This window comes from Juglans microcarpa x Juglans regia, chromosome 7D (assembly GCF_004785595.1).
Source record: "Juglans microcarpa x Juglans regia isolate MS1-56 chromosome 7D, Jm3101_v1.0, whole genome shotgun sequence".
In the NCBI taxonomy this organism is placed as follows: domain Eukaryota; kingdom Viridiplantae; phylum Streptophyta; class Magnoliopsida; order Fagales; family Juglandaceae; genus Juglans; species Juglans microcarpa x Juglans regia.
Window position 1 is genome coordinate 2,877,217 of NC_054606.1, and position 22,837 is coordinate 2,900,053.

At 34.6% G+C, this 22,837-nt stretch overlaps 5 protein-coding genes across 9 annotated transcripts; 4 read left to right on the forward strand and 1 right to left on the reverse strand.

Moving 5' to 3' along the window:
* Positions 1–3,835: 3,835 nt before the first annotated feature.
* LOC121238565 (SPX domain-containing protein 3-like) lies at positions 3,836–7,022 on the forward strand. The gene is made up of 3 exons (XM_041135489.1): positions 3,836–4,276; positions 5,916–6,081; positions 6,319–7,022. Exons 1-3 carry the CDS (start codon positions 4,031–4,033, stop codon positions 6,684–6,686), a joined length of 780 nt encoding a protein of 259 aa, XP_040991423.1. The 5' UTR covers positions 3,836–4,030; the 3' UTR covers positions 6,687–7,022.
* Positions 7,023–7,445: 423 nt separating this feature from the next.
* Positions 7,446–10,158, forward strand: LOC121238566 (probable serine/threonine-protein kinase PBL12). The gene is made up of 6 exons (XM_041135490.1): positions 7,446–7,609; positions 7,937–8,213; positions 8,304–8,445; positions 8,884–9,011; positions 9,124–9,247; positions 9,628–10,158. Exons 2-6 carry the CDS (start codon positions 7,989–7,991, stop codon positions 9,990–9,992), a joined length of 984 nt encoding a protein of 327 aa, XP_040991424.1. The 5' UTR covers positions 7,446–7,609; positions 7,937–7,988; the 3' UTR covers positions 9,993–10,158.
* A 1,242-nt stretch (positions 10,159–11,400) lies between these two features.
* On the forward strand, positions 11,401–14,204 carry LOC121238567. Of its 4 annotated transcripts, none has more exons than XM_041135491.1 (3): positions 11,460–11,568; positions 12,646–12,778; positions 12,947–14,204. In XM_041135491.1, the coding sequence occupies exon 3, from the start codon at positions 13,033–13,035 to the stop codon at positions 14,017–14,019; it is 987 nt and encodes a 328-aa protein (XP_040991425.1). In that variant the 5' UTR covers positions 11,460–11,568; positions 12,646–12,778; positions 12,947–13,032; the 3' UTR covers positions 14,020–14,204. The 4 variants fall into 4 exon arrangements, with proteins under 4 accessions (XP_040991426.1, XP_040991425.1, XP_040991427.1 ...); XM_041135493.1 differs by having other exon boundaries at positions 11,476–11,568; positions 12,646–12,695; XM_041135492.1 differs by lacking the exon at positions 12,646–12,778 and having other exon boundaries at positions 11,401–11,568.
* A 1,649-nt stretch (positions 14,205–15,853) lies between these two features.
* Positions 15,854–18,869, forward strand: LOC121238569 (vesicle-associated protein 1-2). 2 transcript variants are annotated; one of them, XM_041135495.1, is made up of 8 exons: positions 15,854–16,066; positions 16,224–16,294; positions 16,411–16,492; positions 16,613–16,728; positions 16,851–17,015; positions 17,131–17,181; positions 17,352–17,429; positions 18,444–18,869. In XM_041135495.1, exons 1-8 carry the CDS (start codon positions 16,015–16,017, stop codon positions 18,552–18,554), a joined length of 726 nt encoding a protein of 241 aa, XP_040991429.1. In that variant the 5' UTR covers positions 15,854–16,014; the 3' UTR covers positions 18,555–18,869. The 2 variants fall into 2 exon arrangements, with proteins under 2 accessions (XP_040991429.1, XP_040991430.1); XM_041135496.1 differs by having other exon boundaries at positions 15,872–16,066; positions 16,860–17,015.
* A 397-nt stretch (positions 18,870–19,266) lies between these two features.
* LOC121238570 (calmodulin-like protein 3) lies at positions 19,267–22,657 on the reverse strand. The gene is made up of 7 exons (XM_041135498.1): positions 22,245–22,657; positions 21,421–21,516; positions 21,102–21,263; positions 20,933–20,996; positions 20,421–20,545; positions 19,785–19,898; positions 19,267–19,639 (listed from the first exon to the last, which is right to left on the reverse strand). The coding sequence occupies exons 2-6, from the start codon at positions 21,424–21,426 to the stop codon at positions 19,830–19,832; spliced, it is 426 nt and encodes a 141-aa protein (XP_040991432.1). The 5' UTR covers positions 21,427–21,516; positions 22,245–22,657; the 3' UTR covers positions 19,267–19,639; positions 19,785–19,829.
* Between the last annotated feature and the right edge of the window lie 180 nt (positions 22,658–22,837).

The window sequence follows — 22,837 nt, forward strand, 5'->3', positions numbered from 1 at the left end:
AAAACAAATTACTGGAAAATAATATAATATGTTTAGTAAGTTTACAAAAAATAATGATCTTTACTATTGACATTAAACAAATAAAGATCCTCAAGGAGATGATTTTAACTGTTTTTTTTTTCCTTCTTCTTCTTCTTTTAATATCTTGAATCCATATATGTATGAGAGCAAATAAATCTTTCAATAGGGCATCCAACTGGTAGGTAGGTTTTTTTTACAATTCAATAGATGTTTTATTTTTCATTTTTGACTTAGTAGAAATGGGAGATTTCATCTTTGTAAGTCATACAAGAGATATGGGATTGAAGGCAATGGAGCAAAGCCACTTAACAGTTTTCATTCAACTCAAATGCTTAATCAAACATAACAAACAGAGCTTTAGGCTAACGTGGTCCTTAAAAAAAAACTAGGAAGTCCGCAACCCAACCATATCACTGCAGACGTAAGAGTCTCACTCAACTTGGATGTATTAGACTTTCTTAGTTGTGTTTGAAATCGACAACCCAAAGTAAAATAGTTTCTCTATTCTGCTTTCTTTTAACAACTGGGAGCATATGTCTAAACAATCCCGACCTCAAAGGAAGATGCACAAAATTATATAGGAATTATGTCCAAAGAGCAACACCTAGACGAAAATTCTCAAAGATGTCTAAAGTTTCCATTTAACCAATAAACCTTTGAAACAAAAAAGTTCCCATAACAATTAAACCAACGTAGATTAAAAATGATATACACATCCGAGATTGTTCCAAGAAAAATTAACGTTGAAGACAGAGAGAAGTGAGAGAGGGGCTGCCGGCTGCGTGAGATTGTGAGAGACAGAGAGGGCAGCGCAGCGTAGCGTTGAGAGAGGGGCCGAGTGGCTGTGTGTGCGACGGGAACGGCTCGAGAGGTGAGGCCGTGAGGGGAGGTGCAACGGCGAGAGAGCAGGTCTATGTTTCTGAGGGGCGATGACAAGTGACAAGAGGGAGGGGACTCAGGTTGAGGGGGCGATGGCAAGATGTGCACAGTGCAACGGTGTGGGCCGTGGCCACGTGAGAGGGCAGAGATGCAGAGAGGCAGAGTGAGAGAGTGAGGAAGAAAGGGGCGGGTCTTAGGGTTTGTTAGACTGGAGGTGCAACGACGCCGTTTAGTAATAATATCAAAATGATTACTAATAGTCTAATTAGACTAAAACTCTTATACTATAAGTCTATAACTATATCAGTAATTTTGTATAAGTATAACTATAATCTATATTAAACTATTAGTATAGCTATATATTAGTATTAATTATAGTGATTTAGTATAACTCTATTAGTATATTTATTAGTATTAGAATAAATATTAGTATTAGTTATAGCTATATAATATATTAGACTATATAATAATATTAATATTAGACTATTAGTATAGTTATATATTAGTATTAGTTATAGTGATTTAGTATAACTATATTAGTATAACTATAACTATAGTCTATATTAGACTATTAGTATATATATTAGTATTAGTTATAGCTATATAATATATTGAGCTATATAATAATATTAATATTAGGCTATTAGTATAGCTATATATTAGTATTAGTTATAGTGATTTAGTATAACTATATTAGCATAACTATAATTATAGTCTATATTAGACTATTAGTATTAGTATATATATTAGTATTAGTTATAGCGATTTAATATAACTATATTAGTATAACTATAACTCTTGTCTATATTAGACTATTAGTATTAGTATATATATTAGTATTAGTTATAGTGATTAGAATAACTATATATTAGTATTTGTTATAGTGATTTAACCTCTTAAAAAATTGTTGTAGTGATTATATCTAATACTATAGTATTAGTTATAGTGATTTAGTATAACTATATTAGTATAAGTATAACTATAGTCTATATTAGACTATTAGTATTTGTATATATATTAATATTAGTTATAGTTATATAATATATTAGACTATATAATAGTATTAATATTAGATTATTAGTATAGCTATATATTAGTATTAGTTATATATTAGTATTAGTTATAATGATTTAGTATAACTATATTAGTATAACTATAACTATAGTCTATATTAGACTATTAGTATTAGTTATATATTAGTATAACTATATAATATATTGGACTATATAATAGTATTAATATTAGACTATTAGTATAGCTATATATTAGTATTAGTTATAATGATTTAGTATAACTATATTAGTATAACTATAGTCTATATTAGACTATTACTATTAGTTATATATTAATATAGCTATATAATATATTGAACTATATAATAGTATTAATATTAGACTATTAGTATAGCTATATACTAGTATTAGTTATAGTGATTTAGTATAACTATATTAGTATAAGTATAACTATAGTCTATATTAGACTATTACTATTAGTTATATATTATTATAACTATATAATATATTAGACTATAATAATATATAACTATAGTCTATATTAAACTATTAGTATTAGTTTGACTATATAATAGTATTAATATTAAACTATTAGTACAACTATATATTAATATAGCTATATAATATAAGTATAATTATAGTCTATATTAGACTATAAGTATAACTATATCTATAGTGAGTTTGTTAATTGTTATAGTAAGTTTAATTTATTATAACTATATTATTGATAGTATTATAGTGATAGTATTAGTATAGTAAATATAATTATTTTATGTGTGATTGCTTAGTATAGTGATTATTTAGCTATATATAATATATTAGTATTAGTTATATATTAGTATAGCTATAAATAAATGTTGTTAATAATTTAAATATATATTTTATGTTTAAAGCATATGATAAATTAAATTTTCATCTTTAAGATTAAATTTTTATTTTTTAAATTATAATAATATTATCTTATATATAATTATATTAATAATATATGATCAAATAAATTACAAATATTCATATTTAAGATAAGCATTTTATGTTATAATTTATAAATTATAATATGAAATTATTTCATATATAATTATATATTATATATAAAACTTATATATAAAAAATATTTTGAGTAATATTAATTTTATATAAAACTTATATATATAAAATATTAATTTTTATATTTTCTTTTTCCCACTCGAGCCGGTCCGGTCTGGAAAACCATAAAATCGAGACCGGATTGGGACCAACCGATTTTATGGTTACAAGAACCGGTTCTAGACTGGACCGGTTCAAAATGGGTCCAACTGATCCGGTCCGATTTTTCAATTTTTCGATTCAAATTTACGTCCATGAGAATGTGTTTGGATGTTGAACTGAGTTGAGTTGAGATGATAAAATATTGTTAGAATATTATTTTTTAATATTATTATTATTTTAAAATTTTAAAAAATTGAATTGTTTATTATATTTTATCTTAAAATTTAAAAAAATTATAATAATAAACTGTAATGAATTGAGTTTAATTTAGTTTAGTTTCCAAACGAATTAAATATCACTACTTTTCCATTGCCATCGGCGAGTCTTGGTAGATTCCTTCGAATCATCCTCTTCCCAGTTCCCACATCTCTGTTTGCTACACTACAGTTCTCCAATCACAGCCATCCTCTCACCCACCCATCAAAGTGACAATTCACACCACTAGGCCCCCACCCCACTGTACGGCCCCACTCCAATCGACTCTCGAGCTCACCGCCATGTCAGACTAGACCAACCTCCACCCAATCCCAATTAATTTACCTACTAAATCATCCATGGCATATAATTCCGCACAAGAAAAGTCCTCTGTCTCTCTATCACTCTCAAAACTGTGGTCTTAAGTATGACCAAATAGCAACCGAATATGCCCCAGAATTTTCTTACTTCAACGACTCGTTTATACCTTTTCTAACCGCCACTTCATCACGACAAGCATATGCTCCCATAATATTCTACAAATCATCTGTAATAAAAATCCTCCCTTTCTTTTTCTTCTTCTCCTCACCTCATCGCGCGCTCTCTAGAACCCCATTGTTGATCTCGGGCCTTGTTTATTTATTATTATTTCAGTTTACAAAGATTTTGAGTTACCCATGAAGTTTGGGAAACGGCTGAAACAACAAATGCAACAAACGTTGCCGGGGTGGCGGGACAAGTTCCTGTCGTACAAGGAGTTGAAGCAGCTTGTTCGGCAGATATCTTCGTCTCCGACGCAGTCGAATGGGTCGCTAGAGTACGGAAAGGCCGAAAAGGAGTTTGTGTACTTGCTGAACAATGAGATCGAGAAGTTCAACGCGTTCTTCATGGAGCAGGAAGAGGATTTCGTTATCCGGCATAAGGTAACGTGTTTTCTTCCTCAGCAAGCAATCTGGGTTCAGAACTAAAAAACGACCAAACTAGTTTTGTTTGAATGAATGGAAGCAAACCTAAACCGAGCTTCAGCGGCGTACTTTCGTTTTCACTATCTGTCTTTTTTTTTTTTAATGTTGTTTTTCTTTGTTATATTTTTTGAAAAGATTTGGCCGGGTCAACTCATATAAACTCGTGATTGACTCGGTTGGACACTGTTGGGTGGTAGGAATGTAAGCGTCACGGGTCAGTTATTGAGAAGTTTAGTGCACGATTAACGTGGATCCCCGGCCGAGACGAGACCCAGTTTCTTATCCCGTGATTGGATGATGGGAAAATGACACTGGTCGTCGTTCAGATGGCCAGCGAAGTTAATTACTTGGAAAACTTTTCCAAGTATATATTTTTTCCAGCTTCTAATAGATGTCCTAGAACTACTTATGCATTGAACTGGAACAAATTCGAGATTAGGGAATAATTGGAATGAAGATAATGTGGAATTAAAAAGTTATTTGGAAATAAATTAAACGTGGAAATATAGGTAATAAGTTGTTAATAGTAGATAGAGTGATTCGTATACCTCCTAATGAGCTTGGCTTAAATCAATCGCAACTCTTTATGCTAAAGGATAATGGATTTGTGTGTGATCGATATACATATCATGTGGAACCAAAAGTGTTTCGTAGAGAATTTGGATACTTTCTTAAAAAATAAAATACGGTGGACAAAGGAATAAGCTTTCCTCTTTTCTTTATTTATTTCTCTTCATGTAGGAGCATATATATGTAAAGGTAGGATTTACATGCTATGATTCGATATGGTATATAGGGTAATGAGGAATTTGGAATTATGCACAAGTACTATGTGGAAACTCGACGGAGCTAATGATAATGTCGATTTATTACTCAAGCGGAAGATTTTCTTTGATTGCTTGTCGTTTTCGCATAAGCATATTGACTCAATAACCCATTTGCAAATTTTTTAAATAAAAATGTTTGCATGTATGATAGCGTTGAGAAATTTGATAGAGCTAATGAAAATGCATGACGAGTTTGTAAGAAAGGAGAGAAATACCGTTTGATTTGAGTAAAAAAAACTTGGTGAAAGGAAAAAAAAATATGATGTTGTGTCCAATATTAATCATTTATTTACCCAAAAAAAAAAAAAAAAAACCGAGAACCTAAAATGAATTGGAATGTGAGAGAACATATTATAATAAGAAATTTATATAACCCATATTGAAATATGAAATACTTTTTTTCATTCAAGAAGTACTTTGGGCGCGAAGATATTTCATAAACATAAACTCACAAATTAACCTGATTTTATATGATACGTTAGATATACTTTACAATATGACGTACTATATCAAATTACAGACATTTTTAAGAAATTCCTTTTTGTCCAAGACATTTCTCTTTTCGTAAACATATTTCCGACATCTATTAATCGGTTTTAGGTAAATTACTTATAGGGATTTTAGAATGAGCTCCATATATCAGGGGCCAGAACTTCTTTATCTTGCTTGTGTTTGTATTCACACTCAAATGGAAAAATATAGTTTAATCCTCACGCTAGAAAAGTAAAAAAGGAGTCGAATGAATTTGATCAATGTGTTTACGAATTCAGGAGTTGCAACAGAGGATCCAGAGGGTGGTTGATATATGGGGACAGAATGGGAGTCAGCCTTCAGAGGCAAATTATAAAGATGTGATGGCAAAAATCAGGAAAGATATCGTTGATTTTCACGGTGAAATGGTGCTTTTAGTAAACTACAGCAATGTCAATTACACAGGTACTGATCAAATCAGGCTAATTAAGCTCTCTTCCATTATTTTTTGGAACAAATTTTGAACAAAGAAAGCCATCCCTTTTTTGATCGGTTCTTTCTTTTATGTTATCAACATTTTCAGAAGCTTGAACAAGTAATAAAAAATTCAAAGGTCTGGCACCCACTAAAAAGTGTTGTTAATGAGAGAGCTTAAACTCAGAACCAGAATTGCAATTAATAATAAAAGTTTGTGTTTTGTAGGGCTGGCCAAGATCTTAAAGAAGTATGACAAGCGAACAGGAGGCCTTTTGCGTTTGCCATTCATTCAGAAGGTATTGCAGCAGCCATTTTTCACAACAGATCTTATTTCGAAACTGGTGAAGGAATGCGAAAGCACCATAGAAGCAGTATTCCCAGCTGAGGATGGAAAGAAAACTAGACAACCAAAACAAGCCATAACAGTTGCTGAAGAAGGAATTTTCAGGAACACTGTTGCAGCCTTGCAGACAATGCAAGACATCAGAAGAGGAAGCTCTACTTATGGTCACTTCTCTCTGCCTCCTCTGAACTTGCCGGACTCCGACCTCACTCAGTCAATCCAACTCATCTCTCCTATTCCCATTATCTAATAAGGGATGAAATCTATCAAACTACAACAGTTATGTGTGTGTGTGTGTGTGTGTAACACGTTGTTGGCTAATAACTTCATACTTCCTAGTGTGTTTTTGGGGCTTAGGAGAGAAAAAAAAAAAAAAACTTTGTTTCTGGGGATACATGCTGTAGTAGGGATTAGTAAATGTCCTTTTGGATAGTAAATGGATTGGTAAAGATGCCAAGTGTTCGGTACATCAAGTTCAGAAATTGTTCTGATGGCGTTGGTATGTAATTTAGAATATATCTCGGAAGCGTACTGTGTTAGATTTTCTCCCCATAGCTGAGGAATAATATACACTTTCATTATTATCCAGTCATCCAGAGCAAATACTTAATCAGAAAGATTATTAGCTATGAGTTGTGACCCTAAAAAAATCCGTTGACATCACTTACGGCCAATCTTGTACGACAAAGGCTTGTTAATTGTTCCATGTTCAATGCAGCCATTTGACTGCAATGTAATCTTGGAGAGTTACATATGATTATGGTTATGTCTTTTGCAAAAAAGAATACTGGTTATTCATTCTGCATCTTCAGATTGTCATACAGTAGGGCTTAAGCCTATGCTTGTTTATTTTTTGCATGTAATTTTTTGGCCATAGGTGACTTGCCTTTTTATTTCTTATCCAAGAACCCAACGCGCATGAAGAATTCCCATATCTGCAGCAACGATAAAGCTCGGAATTAGTCAACTACAAAATTGTGGGAGTTAGTCAACTAGAAGATTTTTAATGTAGGATTGGCACAGTCAAGGGTGGCTACAATGCTCAGAATCGTAGAATATTGCAAGTGACAACTGACTTCTCGTGGGAAAGAAGGTGAAAAAGACTTGGGGGTTAATATATTACTCTGTCGTTGACGTTTGAGGATGGAACGTGGATAATATTTAATATTCCAAGTAATACTTAATTGAATTCAAGGCCGAAAGGGTGGTCGTTCCTTAAGTTGCATCTAACTTCTCCATTTTTCGGTTTCTGCTCTGCTTCACATGGTCTCTCACATCTCAAGCCGTGATTGCAGAGGTTCTTTATGTGCAATTTGACTTTGCAAGATGTCGCCCCAAAATACCGTTTCGTATTATGCTAAAATCTTTGAAAATCTCTACTCTCGCTAATACGACTATAGGCACAGCTTTCAGAGATTGACATGCTTCTTCTATATCCTATGATTATCAAATACCTCTGCTATATGTAATTCTTTTTTCTCTCCTCGTATATTTGTTTAGTTCTGAGTTGTTGTTCGAAGATCTTTCATGTGGAGAGCTTTGTGGCAATAAGATGGATTCAACAAAGCTACAAGTGTTCACATCGGAGGACTTGAAAGCTTTCACCAATAATTTCAACGAGAAGAACCTGGTTGGTGTTATCCAGTTTGGAAAATTATATTCAGGAAAGATTAAAGGAGGCATGAATGGAGAAGAAGCCCGAGATGTGACGGTAAAGACGTGGGATAGGAAATCCGAATCCACGCCCCTCGCATATGATGAGTGCTTGACGGTCAAAGTAAGTTCTTGATTTGGCTGGTTCTCTCTCTCACTTCCTCTTCTTGACTTTGCAGGCTGTTCATAGTTTTGTATTCGGTTTGTGTTGCAGGAAGAAGTAGAATTTTTAACAAATCCTGCAATGAATAGTCATCCCAGCTTGGCAAAACTGATTGGTTATTGCTGTGATGAAGTAAAGGGTGTTGTTTATGATATCAGTCCACGAGATACACTGCATAACCTAATGGTCAAAGGTACACCCAATCGAACCTGCGTATTTTTGCTCCTCCAAGTGAGAATTCTTGAAATGAATTTAATTTTAATCCTTTTTATATGGAAAAAAAATGAGAAATTTGGTAACTTTTTTGGGTGGGACACTTCATCAACACGTATCTAAGAAATTCGTATTTTCTGCAAAACCAGTTTGTGCGATGTGAATCCATCATGAGAAGATGGATTTGCACTTGGTGATGTACATCTACATCAAGTCTAACACAAGATGAGGTTACGATAACTTCGCGTGTATGCCAAGTTTTACCCTCAGTTTTGCATAAATTGATATCGTTTGAAATCCTGCTCAAGTTTCCTCTGCATCATATAATATATGTTTGGGGATTTAGAATCTCGTATTCTGCTGTAGATATTTTGTTGAGACACCATTTTCTAATTGCTTGATATATACTCATATACAGATTATCTCAACTGGCAACAGAGGATGAATGTTATTCTTGAACTTGCACGCCTCCTTAAATTTCTTCATGGACAGGACAAACCGTATCTGGTCTTTAGTATCAATGCATCTCATATAATGCTCGATTGGGTTCGACTTCTTCCTTAAAACATGTACTTTTAGAACCCCTTTTTTTTTCTGGGTTTCTGAGGCATTGCAATTTGTCTTGATGGTAGAAGTTTCATATTTTGTTGATTTTCAGGATCTCAATCCAAAATTAATTGATTTTGGATTAATTGGCAAATGGGTCATTGGTGAAATGAGTGCCAAAAAGAAGCAAATAACAATACCTACTCGCTGTATTGATCCATATTTTGCTCTACGAGGTACGTCTTTTTCCTATTTTCTTTTGAATTTGCTTATTCACTGCCAGCATCTATCATATTTCTCTTACTTCAAAATAACTGCCGAGTTTCATTCGTGGGGTAAAACTCTCTGTATACAATATCTTAATAGCCTCTGCATTAGGAATTTCTGCAGATCAAAGTTGTGGTCAAGTGGCAAATACTTACCCAAAAAAAGAAGTGTCAAATTACCTCTCTCTCTTGAATATATCTCAAAGATGATTTGACTCAATTTAGTTTGATATCTTGTTAATTTAGATCAACTTGATGATGGTGTCGATTTATTTCTTGACAGTTTTAGTCAATTAGTAGTTATCATGGTACCTCAAAACTCAAAAGTTGAAGGCAAATGTGCATGGCAGGAGGTGAATGGGGAACAAGCTGTGAAGTGTATTCATTTGGTGTTATTCTCCTGGGACTAATAGCCAAAAGAATTTCTGAATGGGATAAACAGGAACAAGCTGACCGGGTACTCGAAAACCTGCTACATGTTTGGGCTAAGATGGAATATAAGCCCCAGAGTTCTCTTGTCCACAAATCCCTGCAAGAAGACTGGGGCTATCATGCTGCAGATGGTATTGCAATTACTGAGTTGGGGATGCATTGCATTGAGTTCTTTCCATTGAACCGTCCTACCATGAAAGATGTTGTCGAGCGACTTGAAAATTTACTTATGTTTCAACGTCTTGGTGATTCAAGATCTCACAAAAGGGACAAGAAGTTTTAAGATGATGCAATGTGCATGTGGAATTGATCAGGTTTTAGGGACTTACACTCAGCTTTATATTATTATATTTCTTCGAAGTTTGGAAGTTTTTGTATATAAAAGGCGTACAATCAGGTTTTCTTCACGATTATCTTCAAGCTAATGCATTATAAATCGTTTGTTCACCCGTTTTGGCGCTGTACAAGGAATCTGATAAGGGCAGTGATGACTTCTTCTGTAAAGCAAATGGAAGGGATTGTATAGACAGTAGAACTGATACAAATTTCATGCATTTCTGTTCGTAAAATTTTGGTAGTTTTTTTTTTTTACACCAAACATACTGCAACATACCAAGATAGAACATCTCAAAATACTAGAAAGAATACAGAAAAGGAAAAGAGCAATACTGCTTGGAACTCGAAGGAGTCAAACACAACCAAATATTTCAAAACCAATAAACATTACAACTTTCTCATCCCATCCCATCCCATCCCATCTCATCTCATAAAAAAAATAAAAAGAATAATACTGCTCAAGTGCTTAGAACTCGAAGGAGTCAAAACACTCATAACCAAACATTTCAAAAACAATAAACATTACAACTTTCTTATCTCATATCATCATTTCAAAGCTAATAGAACTTGTTTGGTTACACAACATAAATTATATCATCTCATCTAATCATTACAACTTTTTCAAACTCCCACAAAAAATATAATAAACATTTCAACTTTTTTAAATTTCAAAACAAAAATTATATTAAAAAAATTCTATTCTACTAATATTTTATTCAACTTTCATCTTATCTCATCTCATTCTCATATGTATAAAAAAAAAAATTAAACAATTGAAAATAGAATAAAAAAATAAAGTAAAAATAACAAACAATTAAAAAAGAAAACGATACACCTATAATCTTGCTGTACATTGTTTTAAATTAATGATATTTTTATAAACTAATTATAAAAATAATATACATTTATAAAAATATCCTCAATTTAAATCATGATTGTAGTAAAGATTATACGTGCGTCATTTCTCAAAAATTATTAATTAAAAATATTCTTTTAGAAAATCAATTTAAAAACTCAAAAAATTGACTCTTAAATAAAAACAAAGGAAGCATCATGGAAGTGGAGGAGAAGTCTCCCAACCTAGGCGACACCTCCTTGATAAAGGTGTTGATCGTCCACAATACATTGAAAACATTCTATCATTACTCGTCATCATATTTGAGATTTTAAAAAGAGAAATAATTTGTATAAATTTTAAATAAATAAGTATTGTAAATGTCTTTATAAAAGTATACCCCACTTTTAAAAGTGTAAAAAAAATTATTTGTTACATCCTTACAAAGTGTAGAAACTTATCTATTGAGATCTCATAACATTACTTGATTAAAAAACAGTCACCAATTTGCAAAGATCGATCCACTTTGTAGCCCAACCCATAACATAGACAGGCCCAATGTAAAACTGGGCCCAAGATCTTCTCCAAGATTCAGCTCTGTAACGTTGGACAAACGAGAACGTCCATCACGAGCTGATTGATTTCCTCGATTAATTGGCGGAGTCTCGGATAGGCTTTTCTGGAAGAGGTAAAATTCCAAGCCCTAATTTCATCTTCCCCATCACTGGTGTTCCTATTTATCTTTTTCATAATTCATTTGTGTTTCATTATACCCTGTTTGGTTGGTCAGAACTGAGTCAGAAAAGAAAAGGAAAACTAGGAAAAAGAGTCGTATTTTTTTAACTCTCTGTTTCGTGGTTATTGTTGGGTACTGGGTCTTAAAGAGTAACTGAAGTATGGAGTTAAAGTTGGTCCTTTTATGTATTTAGCTTGATTTTAGTTTTGTTTCTTTGGTTAATAAGAAAAAAGGGGAAACATCCCAACGGTTTGAGGATCTGGTTAACTACTCTTATCATGATAAAGGCATGATAATAAATCACTGATATGTTAGTTTATTCATAATTCATGTTTGTGGCCTCTTTGGAGAAGTTATATGAATTTTGGACGGCATAAAGGAGATCTTTCTTACACATACTGATAAAGCATGAAAGCACTCGTGCAGAAACATTAGCACGCTGTCTTGGTTAAGTGCTTGTACTGATGAAATGACAGATTTAGGCAAGACTATTGAATTTGAGTTATCCTCTATAATTTTTTTTTTTTTTTTTTACGTCAAGAGGCACATCTTATATATTTTAAGCACACATACTTATGGTTTTAAATTGCTTTATGGGAAGTTGTCCTCAAGCCTTAATTCTTCACGAGTAAGTGTATTTCATGTTTTAACTTAACAAGATCCAGATTTCCATTGTGTTGGTTTCTAAATGTATTTTACTTCATAGAGGCTTGGTCTTGAGATGCGTTATGCGTTAATAGAACATATAGAGTTAACTTCTTTCTAATGGACCTTTCCAAATTGATTTCTTGTGGAAGAAGTTTTGATTGTGCCGATAACTATAGAATCATTCTGACAACTGTCATATAAGTTTTCAATAATTTCTAGATTGTTATTTTTTGTAGGCGTTTTAGTATCCTGTTCTTATAATTAAATAGAGTTCCTTAACATATGCATTTTTATTACTGATAGCAGTGGGAAGACAAATATATATTCTCCAATAGGAACTCATATTTTGTGTTTTGAATGCTGGAGTTGTTGTGTGTGTAGCTCTAGGTCCAATTGTTCTTCTTCCACCCACAAGACTATAGGATGCGCTCGTGAGTTGACTATCCACTTGATGCATGTGTAGCTTATCAATAAGAGAAATCTGCAAGGATCTGTATAGGGGATCGATCTCCTTGTAAGGCAGATAATTCTATGTTCTTCTGCTTTTGCCTGCTTAGAAGGAATTGATTTCTTGTCAATATTTTTTTATTTACATCCGTTTTCTGTTTACCTCTCCTACTTCTTCCAATGGATTTCTGCTATTTCTCATTTTTCCATCGTTTTTCTACTCAATATGTTTCAGGGAATGGAAAGCATAGTTGTGGCTAAATCTGCAAAAGTTGGACCATAAACTGAGGAATCGAAGCATTAGCCAGACCACAATCCACAATGTCAACTCTTACTTTTCCCCACATCCATCCTGGAAGCTTTAAATTTTTTAAATCCTCAAATGTGCTCCATCTCAACTTCCCTCAAATTCGAATTAGACACCCCCCTGTTTGCTGCACAAAATCGACTCCGTGGGAACCTTCTTTACCAGTCACGTATGCTCCCACTGAGACTGCTGCTGACAACTTGTTGAAGAAAACCACCAACATATTTGATACCCTTAGTTCTGAGAACACAGCTGAAGTTGCATTAACCAGCGCCAAAGAGCTCACCAACACAAGTAATCAGCCATTGGTGCAGCTTCAGTTCCTCAAATGGCCGATGTGGCTTCTGGGCCCTTCTCTCCTACTTGCTACAGGCATGATTCCGACCTTGTGGCTCCCAATATCTTCCATCTTCCTTGGGCCTAACATAGCCAGCTTGCTTTCATTGATCGGACTTGATTGCATTTTCAATCTTGGCGCAACCCTTTTTCTCCTCATGGCTGATTCCTGTGCCCGTCCAAAGCAACCAACACAGGCGAGCAAAAGTAAAGCTCCTTTTACATACCAATTTTGGAACATGGTTGCTACTGTAACAGGATTTATTATTCCATTGATGATGCTATATGGATCCCAAAAGGGTTTCCTTCAACCGCAACTATCCTTCCTTCAACCGCAACCATCTTTCATCACATCTGCTGTTCTATTGGGTCCCTACTTTCTGCTTCTGTTCGTACAAATTTTGACTGAGATGCTCACATGGCATTGGCAGTCACCCGTTTGGCTGGTGACCCCTGTTGTGTATGAGGCTTACCGTGTACTGCAGCTGATGAGGGGGTTGAAGCTTGGGGCTGAACTCAGTGCGCCAGCATGGATTATGCATGTGATCCGGGGGTTGGTATGCTGGTGGGTGCTGATTCTAGGTGTGCAGCTCATGAGGGTGGCTTGGTTTGCTGGTTTCACTTCTCGAGCTCCTCAACAACAGACTTCTGCCGCTGATAGTTAGGAAGGCCCAAATATCAGTGAAAACTACATAGAAGTGGCTTCCTATACAGATCTTTGAGTATGCGAGTGAATACATTGTAAATTCAAGTTTGCGTGGCTCAGTTACCATGTTCTTCACTTCATTAATATTCATGTTTGAGACATCTAGCCATATACACACAATAATTATATAATTATTAGAATTAATTTGTATTTTGTCTGATAATCAGTCCAAGTGTGTGGGCCGATCCCAGGATGAGTTGAGGGTAAAGTCTCCTCCCAAATGGAATTCCTCAGAATAAAGTTTACTTGCAAATGCAAGGTATGTCAAAAGCAGGATGCTTTTTTTTTTTTTTTAGGAATATTCAATGAGAAGCTAGGTTGTCAGACTTAAAATCTCTAGTTAAATTTACTAAGAATTTGGACCATATTCTACATTTTTTTCCTTTTTGTTTTGTTTTTATTTTTTGTTTTCTCCATTTCTCTTGGGACTCGTTTAGATAGTGAGACGAGATGGATTTAGTTGAATTAAATAAAATATTGTTAGAATATTATTTTTTAATATTATTATTATTTTAGAATTTAAAAAAATTAAATTATTTATTATATTTTGTATGAAATTTAAAAAATTTATAACGATGAGATAAAATAAAATTGAATAAAACGACGTTACTTTTGTCCAAAGACCCAACATTTGGAAACATCTTTATTCGTAGTTCGACATCTTTAAGGTTCTCAATATTTACCGTCTCAGTGAAATCCATGTCAAACTAGTTGGCATCTTCCACTGTTTGCCACATCAACTCGAGTTTGAACGCATGCAATCTCACAATTGCGGTGTCTTTGGAAGCATCGATCGAGTCTCTTTCAGCTGTCATTGTTATGAACTAAATGGGAAAAGCAACACATCGATGGGCACCAGTGGGATTTAATTGGATCTTTATAGAAGAACTTGGTAACATGGATCTATCAAAATCGTGATTGTGAGGTGATTTTATTATATTAATTTGCGTGATAGAGAATGACAGAAAAGAAATTAAAACAAAAAGGTAATATTATTATTTTTTTTGTTTAATTAATCGATCAAGAAAAGTGTTAAAAATTACAAAATATTATATACAAACAAAAACGTGCATGTTATAAGACAGCTATAATTATAAATTATAATCCAATAAATGAAAATAGTAGTTTTGCTTTTCTTTTTCTTTTTTCCCAATTCAGGATAGTTTTGATAACGTGAAATTTGTTCCTGCCTTTGACACCCTTTAGTAGCCATCAAATTGTGGTCTACATATTTATTAGCCAATAATTTATACCTAACTTTTTTCGTGAATCATTAACTTACACTTGTACAATAATTTATTCTTCTCGCCAAATTAAATTCAATTTTTATTTTTATTTTTATAAATTTGCAATTAAGCTATAGATGAGGGATTCGATTCATTTTAGATCATAATTACTATTATATCTATAAATGAATTATATAAAAATAATCTCATAAATTAATATGATTTGATTTGATCAGTTAAATCTATTTTATAATAAAAATAATTATATAATTTGATAAATCACATCAAATTATATTAATTTATAAAATTATTTTTTATGTGAGGTAGAATATTTCCCTTGATTCATTACCTGTTGTTGCAAATGCATGCTGATTTTTTGTTGAGCATTTTTATGTATCAGTCTACAGCCGCAATACACTTTATATTATTATTATTATTATTATTTTATTTTTTAGTGTGCGATGCAAATACATTTTCTTTTTTATTTAATAAAATGTGAGAAAAAAAAGAAGACAAAAAGACGGAAGTATCCATAATTTGAACTGGATGAACCGCACAAACGGGCTACCGGAGGCAAAACAACTTGATAGCGAAGACAGACAAAAACAACTCTGTCACACGTTGTTTGCAGAGCTCTCTCTTTCTCGAATTCGAGAACTCCTCTCTCTCTGTCTCTTAACGGAGAACCGCTTTACTCTCTCCGGCGGACTCTTTTCGATCGCATCAGGATGAGTACCGGCGAGCTTCTCAGCATCGAGCCTCAAGAGCTCCAATTCCCTTGTAAGCTTTCCCAAAAACAAATGTTTTAAAATGATTTTTTTTTCTTTACAATTTTTTTTTTAAAAAAAAAAAAAAAAATTCTGCTTTTGGATCCGAGTTTTTGTTCAGTTTTTTTCTTTCATAATCTTTTTTCTTTGTTTATGCAATTAAAAAAAAGTTGAGTTGAGGAAGCAGATCTCGAGCTCTCTGCAGTTGTCCAATAAGACCGATAATTATGTGGCATTCAAGGTAGAATTGGATCATTCACCTTCAATTTTAAATTTTTATTTGAATTTTTTGGGGACTTTTGTGCTCTGGGAGTTTGTAGTTTTGATTTGTGTGAAACGGACTCGTGCTTGCTGTAGGTGAAGACGACAAATCCAAAGAAGTACTGTGTGAGACCCAATACTGGAATTGTGTTGCCGAGGTCTACCTGCGATGTTATAGGTGTCTCTCTTTCCTCAATCTTGTGCTTAATTAGTGAGATCAGTTGCTTTATATATGTACTCTCTATGTAAATGACCAATGGTGTATGGGTTCTTTTTCTTCGAATAATATTCGTTTCAGTTACAATGCAAGCACAGAAGGAGGCCCCGCCGGACATGCAATGCAAGGACAAGTTCCTGCTACAAAGCGTGGTCACAGGTGCCGGAGCTACCGTGAAGGATATAACCCCAGAAATGGTACTAATAAGAACAGATATACAGTCGCTTATGTGGTTTTATGTGGGTTTCCTTTTATCTTATTGATTTGGAAAAAATATATATAGATTAAGGAAATGGGTGTATGTTTCTTATCCTTTTAGTTCAATAAGGAGTCAGGGCATAACGTCGAGGAGTCCAAATTGAGGGTTGTTTATGTTGCTCCACCGCGACCCCCATCGCCTGTTCGAGAAGGGTCAGAGGAAGGTTCTTCACCAAGGGCTTCGGTATCCGATAATGGGAATCTGAATGCTTCTGAATTTACACCTGTGAGTATTTGATGTTTTTTTTTTTCTTTTGTTTGTTTATTTTACACGTCCGAATATTTGAAAACTCGTCCTAGTTTGATAGGGCTGTGTTTTACATATGTGATTGTTCTTGTAGGCTTCAAGAGCTCATGTGGAGCGACATGAGCCCCAGGATAACTCGTCTGAGGTAATTTGTATTGTCTATTTAATGTTGAAAGATATTACATTTGTACCCTATAAAAAGTATTTTTGTTCGGTTTTATATTAGTCGGGATATTTATCATTTCTCTTCATAGATTGTAAGAGACGGATGGAGTAATTTCTAATTAGTTAAGTCTGTGTTACTTATGCCTCCAGGCAAGGACTCTTATTTCGAAGCTGACTGAGGAGAAAAATTCTGCTGTTCAGCAAAATAACAAGCTCCTGCAAGAACTGGTAAGGGATTATGTATCTCAAATTATTTGAACTTTTTGTTGCTGAAGAGATTCTGAAGCACTCCTATATTCTAGAGATTTTGTGAGGGCAAGATTAACATTAAAAATTTCACTCGGAAGAATCTTAGAAATAAGAATGCCCATGCAATATACTTGTAAGCATTTGTTTTATAGTTTTCTCGGTCCACTGTTTACTGAAAATTAACATATTAGAATAATGTACTCAAATTTAGAGATTACTGGGTGCTTCTGAAGCTATCTGAGTTTGAATTGTATTTGTTGTAGGCTTGTAGCTAACAGAGTTATTATTCCTTTCTGCTCATTTATTGATGTCAATCTAGAAAACCGTAGTTATAGTTTAAAGCTACTGCCATTCTAAAACTTTCTGATGTACTGTATGCAAATCATATGCAAGAAAGAAGTTTATGAGTGCAACAATTCACGAAGTTCTAAAATATCTTTAAATTTGAGTTGGAGAATACTGCTGAATGATGATTCAAGTCTTGCCGAGTTTATGGCAGTGTTTGGTTTTTCTTGCAACTATTTATGCCATTCCCTTATTGCCACTGGTCAGGTCTCTCGGACTTTGATTTTTTTTCTTGGGTGCCGCATTAAATTCATGAACTTTATCCATATCTTCCAATCCACTCAAAACAAACAAAGAGAAAAGACAATCTGAAAGAAAAATATTTTTTTCTGTTCTCTTGGTATCCAACTTTAAGAGAAGGAAAAAGAGTATGAAAAAAATCTTCTTTTTCAATAGCTTGTTGGAAGTTTAAAATTCATCTCCTTCGAGTTCACTGGCTCTCCATCTCTCTGTGGTATGTCTGTAGTACAAATTGTGATTACTTCCGATTACTTCAAATTTTGAGGTTAAAATGTATTAAATAGTTAATCTTGTCATGTGTTATTGATGGAAAGATTGTTTCTGACATTTGCTGCATGAAAGAATAAGCATTCTTTATATATGTACATTTGCTGCATCAAAGAATAAGCATTCTTTATATATGTACAGGAGCTCTTGAGGCGTGAAGCCAATAAAAGCCGCGGTGGTATCTCGCTTATATACGTGCTTCTTGTTGGCTTGGTTGGCATCATCTTGGGGTATCTTCTTAAGAAGACATAAGCAGTTGAGTTTATCCTTAATTCCGCCAAGTCACCCCCTTTGGTGGAAACGAAATGCAGAGAAACAGAAGAAAACAGGTGTGACTGACACAAGTCTTGTATGTTGTATTGCCAAACCTATTTTTAGGTTAGGGACGGTTTGAGATGTGCGAAGGAGGGAACTTTTTTTCTTCGTATTAGCAGGTATTGAGGGTAGAGACATGGTTTATGGTTACAGGTTTTGTAATTGTCTCAGCAGAACTCCAAATGATTCATTGTGTGACCCACTTCTTTCATGAACACATATTTTCGTGATAACATCCTCAAACTTTTTGAATTTGTTTTGAATCGCAGATGGTAATTATTGGAGCATGGAAATAGTGGTTGTATTTTCCTTTTGGGTGAAAACAAATAATAACATGGCCAAGGTCTCGAAACAGAACCTTTTCTGCTGTTATTTAATACACATGGGAATGTGCTTTTTCCTCTATTTTGCTATCATTAATCCATGAGTTACCCAACTTCCCTAGCATTTCTGAATCATATTTTATTTGTGTGATACTTTTTTCAAACACATGCCAGATTCCCCTGGAGGCCCCCCGAATCCTTGATTCTAATAAAGCGTGGGGTTCCCGTTAATTGATTTCAATTTTTTGTCTTTCCGATTTGAAACCGTGTTCAAACACGACTGATCGACTTCAGGTTGAGCAACTCATCATGGCAACCGACCAGGATTCTCAGACAAATCCAATATCCATTGTCATATGACTACTGCCTTTCGTATATTTATGATCATCGTCACAGATCCAAGAAAGGGTGAGACAAATAGAACAACCATTTGTCAGAATGAAACAACACTAGCTAAAGAAATCAAATCCGGGAAACACACACAAACTTATTGATGATTGTTCAGCGGAGCAGGTTTTTTTCTTCATATCCAAAAAGTCCTCGGCTCCTTAAGAGCAATGCAACAGACACGTAGCCTTTTCCAATTCACAAGGCGATATGTTTCAGGCACACTTGCAAAGCTCAGCTAAGTTACTTTAAAATGTCCAAAACTTGCTTCTCTAGAGTATGATGTGTTGCTGAGCTTGAAAACCTACTTGCCTGCAGGAGAAGAGATGAAAACAGTCTATCTCAACTTTTTGTAGGGAAAAAAAGAGAGAGAGAGAGAGAGAGAGAAGAGACAGATGAATAGATTGTGTATCTCGAGTAGAATTATCATATCACACATGATAGCGGCCCCCTGTACCTGCAAAATTGATCTATTCAACTAAAAGTTAAGACTTCAATCTCGTCAAGAACTTTCAGGCCCTTTTATCATGTTGCATCGACCAACAATCTTTCGAAAATCATCAAGACTTAGCTGCAATGAAACCAGTTAGCAAATTCCAAATTGTATTCACTGAAGATTGAAACATAAACCTGAATGTATTCATCGCAATATTGGCAAACTAGTTAAGAGTCTAAACACATGACCATGATACACGTTTCCCATTTACACAAATATCTCAACACATTCTTCTATATTTTTCAATATATGAAAGCAACAGAAAATGGAAGTATAAATAGTATCCTGGGTTCTTCAGTTTACAGGAATATTTACATGTAGGTGAGTTAAGAGATTTTGTTTCTATTTCTCTTTTTTGTATTCTTTTGGTGTCTTAGGGAGCACCGGACAGCAATTAGGCTGAGGATCTTACCAGAAGCTCTAAAAAAAGTGTAAAATAAGAAGTCCTTCATTTGCATCTAACCCTTCAATTACTTCTCTACCCTTTTTTTATTTTTTGTTTTGTCTATTTACCATTTAGGAGATCCAAATTACCGGTCAGTATTTTTTTTCTATGTCAAACAACGAAATAAAGCTCATAAAGCTGCAGGAACTGACCTTCCCATCTCCATCACTATCAAAGCAATGAATCATATCAGCCAACTCCTTCTCAGTCCACATAAAATCATGAGCAATTGCTACTCTTTCTATATCCCTCTTGGTTATGCCCTCTTTCCATGCATCTGCAAGCCAATTCTCCTTTCATCAATGACCAAAAATCCCTTCGAGGAAAACAGAGCAATACCATGAGTAGGGGCATTCCCTTTTTTTGGATAGATAAGAAGATCTAAAACTAAGGTCCACCTAGACCAATCAAATCATATAGGTCTCAACTAAACTGAAGTCTCAGCACAAAAATACTCTATTTTTTTTTCCAAGTGAAAAACAACATATATGCTAATGTGAACGTTAAAAACTCATGCCTGCATTTCTCAAACCTTAGAAATTATTTTTTCCTCTCCCCCCATAGGTTTTAATATAGCTTCCATTGTGTGATTTTGAACCCACATGAAAACCTCTCTCTCTCTCTCATGCACACATACACAGAAAAGTCTGGTAGCAGAAATTACCATCAAACAGAAAGAAATGCACGACCAGTTCATCTTCTGTCATTTGCAGCCGACTAGAAAACAGCTGACCACAAATGAAATGTAAACCAGACGCAGTAAGAGAAGGAAGAAGAAGATAAAGGAAAAAGATTCATGCACATAATACTAATTTTGGGCCCAAAAAACGAACCGATCTCTTCTTCTTCTTCTTTCCTGCATCTTCCTGAACATGGCTAGCTCCCTTTGTTTCAATAAGAGTAGAATTCACTGCATCAAATTCAGAGCATTTTGAAGGCCCACTATGTACCACACCCGAAATTCCTGCAGAACCTTGCAGTGAAAGAGCAATGGCCTGCATATGAATGCTAAAGAATCAGTATACTTTTTCTTACAATCATGTAAGGCCATTACTGCACCAGTTGGTTAATGCTCTATACTCACACAGCCACTCCACCTAGACCTGGCAACGGTGAAAAAAGATTTTATTATAGGAACCCATTGAAACTTACCTGCATTAATGCATCGTCATCATCATTGTAATCCGGCTCGCTCAAAAACTTTTGAGCGGGAACTTTCTTCTTAGGTTTTGAACCTTTAGTCTTCACCTGGTGTAAAAGTAAGCAAAAAGGGAAATATTGAGAAACTAGGTCGAGGCAGAGCCACAAAGTACACGGCCATGTATGATAGAGAATTACTAAGTGGAAATAAAGCCAAATAAACGGGGACAGGTAGAAACTCACTCTAATACTAAATAAATGAAAGGGCGTGGAACGCTTTGTACTAATTATCTACCCCGTTAAAGTTCCTTATGTGAGAGTTCCTTCTCTTACTAAAGTCTTATTGCAGCATGTTTCAATCTAAAGCTCGATTGGTTTTCAGAAAATGAGAGGACGAAATTTCAGAAAGGAACAATTTATACTCCCTTCTACAAGTCTTATCATCTATCGATAATCTTCTGCTGAGAATATAAACGCATATGGGTTCTTCAAGTGAGGGTTTGGCATACCATATTCGCATACATTAACGACTCACTCAACGTAGGACTTAGCCACTCAAATTCACGCCTGTATATTCCGAACTTATCCAAAGCTCCCCTCTCGAGAAAGCAGGAACTCTTTATTTCCTCCTGCCCCTGGATGAAAGATACTAGTGCAATGCATCACAGTATCATTATTCACGATATAACCAACTACGGCAATTTTTTGTGACTGGTTTTCATTAAATTTTATGACAAACTACTTGGAGAATAGATGGTAAGCAAATTGAAACGCACAAGTTAAGAAAAACTCATAGTAAATCACACAAACAAACGCACCGAGATGAAAGAACCGACCTTTTTTCTGCGTGACCCGGAAGATGTTTCACCTAAATAATCATCACCATCACCATCCTCATTCGCTTCCTCCCCGTTCGAAAAACTCAGACTCTCCTCTACCTCATCAGGTCTATAATCCTTATCGCCATCGTCGTCATCCCCATCATCCTTAACCTTCCCTTTCCTCTTCTTCTTCGTCTTCGTCTTCTCGTCGCTCACTTTTTGAGCTGAACCCCACAACGATGAAGCAATCTTGGGCAGGCCCAGAGCCTCCAATCTCGCCCTGTTTTCCGCAATTCTTGATAGCCTCTGTTTCTCGTACTCTGCCCCGCCATTGCTGATGGGGGTTCGTGATTCACTTTCTTCGGGTTCTGTGTAGGCATTTTGGGTTTGTTTCGAGAGTTCTGAAACTTCTCTAAAATATTTTGGTCAAATACGATTATACCTAAAATATTTATTTCGACCTCCTCTATTTTAATTGCAATTGCATTGCCAAGGGGACAAAAGCCTTATCCAAAATATCTGTTGGGCCAAAGCCATGCATAGAGATAGAAGCTCAAAGTACTCTTAGTACATCCAAATGGTCCATATACCTTGTAAAAATAGCTAAC

Bases quoted from the DNA above. Each gene is read 5' to 3' on its own strand.
- LOC121238569 (XM_041135495.1), top strand. From the start codon at position 16,015: ATGAGTACCGGCGAGCTTCTCAGCATCGAGCCTCAAGAGCTCCAATTC. The intron at 17,182-17,351 runs GTAATTTGTATT...TTATGCCTCCAG, and splicing joins CCCAGGATAACTCGTCTGAG to GCAAGGACTCTTATTTCGAA. The intron at 17,430-18,443 runs GTAAGGGATTAT...ATATATGTACAG, and splicing joins ACAAGCTCCTGCAAGAACTG to GAGCTCTTGAGGCGTGAAGC.
- LOC121238565 (XM_041135489.1), top strand. From the start codon at position 4,031: ATGAAGTTTGGGAAACGGCTGAAACAACAAATGCAACAAACGTTGCCG. The intron at 4,277-5,915 runs GTAACGTGTTTT...TTACGAATTCAG, and splicing joins ATTTCGTTATCCGGCATAAG to GAGTTGCAACAGAGGATCCA. The intron at 6,082-6,318 runs GTACTGATCAAA...TGTGTTTTGTAG, and splicing joins CAGCAATGTCAATTACACAG to GGCTGGCCAAGATCTTAAAG.
- LOC121238570 (XM_041135498.1), bottom strand. The intron at 20,997-21,101 runs GTTCGTTTTTTG...ATTTGTGGTCAG, and splicing joins AGAAGAAGAAGAAGAGATCG to CTGTTTTCTAGTCGGCTGCA. The intron at 20,546-20,932 runs GTAATTTCTGCT...ATTGGCTTGCAG, and splicing joins GCATTTCTTTCTGTTTGATG to ATGCATGGAAAGAGGGCATA.
- LOC121238567 (XM_041135492.1), top strand. From the start codon at position 13,033: ATGTCAACTCTTACTTTTCCCCACATCCATCCTGGAAGCTTTAAATTT.
- LOC121238566 (XM_041135490.1), top strand. From the start codon at position 7,989: ATGGATTCAACAAAGCTACAAGTGTTCACATCGGAGGACTTGAAAGCT. The intron at 8,446-8,883 runs GTACACCCAATC...ACTCATATACAG, and splicing joins GCATAACCTAATGGTCAAAG to ATTATCTCAACTGGCAACAG. The intron at 9,248-9,627 runs GTACGTCTTTTT...TGTGCATGGCAG, and splicing joins TCCATATTTTGCTCTACGAG to GAGGTGAATGGGGAACAAGC.